At 37.6% G+C, this 3,811-nt stretch overlaps 1 protein-coding gene across 2 annotated transcripts in view; it reads right to left on the reverse strand.

The window, feature by feature from the left end:
* Positions 1–3,811, reverse strand: part of SAMSN1 (SAM domain, SH3 domain and nuclear localization signals 1) — a 79,404-nt gene that overhangs the window by 16,126 nt on the left and 59,467 nt on the right. For both annotated transcript variants that reach the window (XM_007454286.1, XM_007454287.1), the window contains exon 4: positions 1,712–1,841. In XM_007454286.1, the coding sequence (XP_007454348.1) occupies positions 1,712–1,841 (130 nt within the window). The remainder of the gene's footprint in view (positions 1–1,711; positions 1,842–3,811) is intronic.

Genomic DNA, 3,811 nt, shown 5'->3' on the forward strand with positions numbered 1-3,811 from the left:
GGGAAAGAGGAAGTGTGTTCCAATGTCTGTACTCCTAAACTGTTCAAAATTGTTCTAAACTGGGCTTTTTAAACTGCTCCAAATCCTTGCTCTCTGGTCCTCTTCCTTTCTGATTTTGAACCTCAAGGGGGAAAAGAAAGAGATTCCACTTTTCCTGCCTGCCTGGGGGCAAGAACGGCTCCCAGTGGAAGTAACTCTGAGTCTCCCTACTGCTCTCACTTGTCACCTCACTTTTTCCTTCAGTGTGGCCTTTCAGTGCTCTGCTTCATGAGGGAACAGCCCCAGTATCTCTGCCATTCTTTCAAAGAAGTATAGAAATAAGAGAAAGATCCTTAGCGATTCTCCATTTTTTTTTTTTTAAATGTGGACTGGTGTAAAAGAAAGATGAGTTGCGTCTAGTCACAGAAATTAAGTTGTTTATGGTAACAGCTAAATAGACCCCATCTCCTCACACCCTCCCTTCCATGACCACTCCAGTCCCTGGCTTTTCATGGTATATTCAAGTTATAAAATTCTACCCATATTTGGCATTACAATTTTGAATTTTAAAACTTCCAGCAGAAATGAATACTAATAAAATCTGAATTTCACACATGCAAAAATATATCCCTCAAATGCTTCTGTATTAGCTTTTTCTTCACAAAATAACTGTTCTACAGCCAGTAGGAAAGTAGGAATAAAATTCAGGATATTTGCAGCATCTGATCTTTGTGATCCATCTTCAAATAACAGAAACAGTTGATTTTAAATGAAATGGAAAATAAACTTTGCAAAAAACATTTAAAAGCCCTGAATAGATTAGAGGGATAAGTAACAGTGCGCATATAAAAAAAATTATAAGGCACCTTGTAGGATCAGTAGTTTCATTCAAATATTGTAGCAGGACATGTGACTGAAGCCTGAGTGACTTCTTTGGTAGAAACGATGTTTTTAGAAAATTCTTATTGAACACATGCTGATTCCTTTTTGTCACTAATTGGTGATATTCCTACTATTTAGTATTTACATACTACTTTACTCTTTACTGGCTAATGCTGAATGGAAACCTAAAAAGTAAACGTTAGAACTGATGCAGATGTCCTGCTCTTTTCAGAATACTTCAGGATAAAAAGGAAAAGAAAGGAAGGAAAACATGACAGAGGGCAGGACAGGGAAGGAATAAAGAAACAATGAAAGAAAACAAAAGAAAGAAAGAAAAAAGGAAGAAAGAAAGGAAGGAGGGGAAGGAGGTAGGAGGTAGGGAGAGAGGGAAGGAAGAAAGAAAGGAAGAGAAAAGGAAAGGACGAAGTACATGGAGGGGGGGAGAAAGGGAAGGAAAAAGAGAAAACAGGATTTTAGTTTCCTGAATACTTCAAGTCATTTAAAAAATTTGGACTCAAAATAATGCTAGTTCTCCCCAGCACACTTTATTGTAAGGATTCTGATTTAATCGTGCAATATAATCTTTTGGAGGCATATCCTCAAGAGCCTTGCTGACCAGAGTGCTAAAAGTTTCAAAATAATCCATAATTCTAATATATTATGTATTATTTTAGACAATAGCATTGCTATAGATTCAACACATCTTTCATTTTCACTATGTCTCTTATCAAGTAGTTGGAACCTTGGTGAAATTTTGACAAACAAGCCCAAGAGAAATAAATCTGTTGTTTTTAATTAACTTAACCCAGATCTCCCATCTAGACTCTTGTCACTTATTTTATAGCCTTACTTGATGAGCTCCGCCCACTGTAGAGACTGTCCATGGAGTCACTGGCTTTGAGCGAGCTCTTCTCTGTATGGGTTCCAATCGTGGGATCACTGTTCCGATAAGGTAAGGCATCCTCTCCATCTTCCCCATCCTTCAGAAAATCATATCAGAGGTTAAATGCAAAGACCTGATTTCCTTGGAGACTTTCACTGTGTGCATTGATTTAACAAAGAAGACATATTTTAGCAATAAAATACTTAGGAATACATCAGCATAAAATATGAGTGTCATGAATCTTTAACTCAATTTCAAGCATAACATTTTATGGTATAGTGGGAAAAATTCTTTAGATGAAACAGCCCACATTTTGGAATTTAACTGAAATTATAAAGTTTATTTTTGTAGTTAGGATGAATATTGTATCAAGACTATTTAATCAGAAATGCTAGATTTATTAACATCTGTGCTTTATCTGTTAAAGCACTTTTATTTCTTCATGTTCTCCTTAACATCTATTTACCACCATTACTAATCCTTTGAGATCTGATATTACAAGTTTAAACTCTGCATAGTCACTTCGTGTCAGTTATTTGCACCCTACCAGACCACTAGATATGAATAAAACATACACACTTTGCAATTCTAAAGCAAAGCTTATCTAAGAAGCTTTACAAATCTCATATGGTGCTTGCCACCTAGTCAAGTGAAAAGCACATCTTGCATAAAATTGGGAAAGACAGACAATTTCAAAAGAAATTACATCTGCTTGAAAACATCTCAAATGTTTTCCATGTTTATATAGTTTCAACAAAGCCTATGAATTTCTTAATATTCATCAAAATATAATTCAATATTCCTCATTTTTGAGCATTTCTAAACATTGGTAAAAATTCAGACTATACATATGATATATGCTCAGTTTGATTCTCTGCTTTTATTCATTCTTTTATTCATTTGTTCAGTTATTGGACACAAGTTTGTAGAACACCTTCTAAGTACCTGGCATTGTTTTGGGAACTGGAGATATCATGGGAAACAATATACAGGGTCCTATCTTTAATGAAATACATTTTAGTTTGTCAGGGTGTGTGTGTGCGCGCGCATGCGCACGCGCGCGCGCGCGCGCGTGTGTGTGTGTGTTTGTAGTGTTTGGGGAGGTTTGTGTAAACTAAGTGAGCAAGACAATTTCAGAGAATAATAAATGCTATGAAGGAAATAAAACTGGGTGATGTGAGAGGATTAGCTACTCGGGTTAGGGTTGAAGGAAGGTTGACTGATTTAGAGGGAGTAGCCTCCAAAGACCTCCTCCATAAGGTAATAGAGTCTCTGAATTCTTGACCTGAATGATAAGAAGATGTGACTTATATGAAGATTTGGAGACAGTTTTCCAAGCAAAAGAAATAGCAAGAAGAAAATAACTAAACTCAGAATTAGCTTGGGTTATGCAGAGGAAAACAACAAGGCCAGGGTAGCTGGAGCTGAGTGAGAGCAAGGAGAGTATTAGGATGTGAGCTCAGAGAAGTAGACTGGAGCCAGCTCAGGAAGGGCTTTATAGAGCACTTGCAGTAACCATGGAAATGTGCACTCAGATCTCTTGCTGCGGGACCCTTCTTTACTGACAGCCCCAACTACTAGCCTTCTGTATCGATCACTGTGTTTGCAAGGAAGCCATGTTCCAATGACTTAAGCAGTGGGGCTACCATTTGAGTCCATTCTGGTGGGATGTGGGGCCTCTCTAATGGAAACTTTTGGTTCAAGGACTTCCCATCAATCTGGCCAAAGTTTTCTTAGAACAGGGTTGAAGCCTGAGACTTGAATGATCCTCCTTCTTTCTTCCTCTCCTTTTACATGTGTCAGACTTGCACTGTAGTCTGAAGGATTTCTTTGCTCATTTTTTCTTTCTCTTCTTTATCCTTCACAGGCATTTTCTCCAGTAAGTCTTTGGTGTGTCTATTCCCTTCTTGGGGGTCTACTTCTCAGAGGACTGGAAGGAACACATCATAGTAAGGGAATGCATTTTGGTACTGTATAATTTTAACCAAGTGAGTGATGTGTTCTGAATCTGACTTTTCAAAGATCTTTCTGGCTTTCATGTGGAGAATCGCTTTTATGGAGGAAAGA

Source organism: Lipotes vexillifer, unplaced genomic scaffold (assembly GCF_000442215.2).
Source record: "Lipotes vexillifer unplaced genomic scaffold, Lipotes_vexillifer_v1.1 scaffold729, whole genome shotgun sequence".
NCBI lineage: Eukaryota > Metazoa > Chordata > Mammalia > Artiodactyla > Lipotidae > Lipotes > Lipotes vexillifer.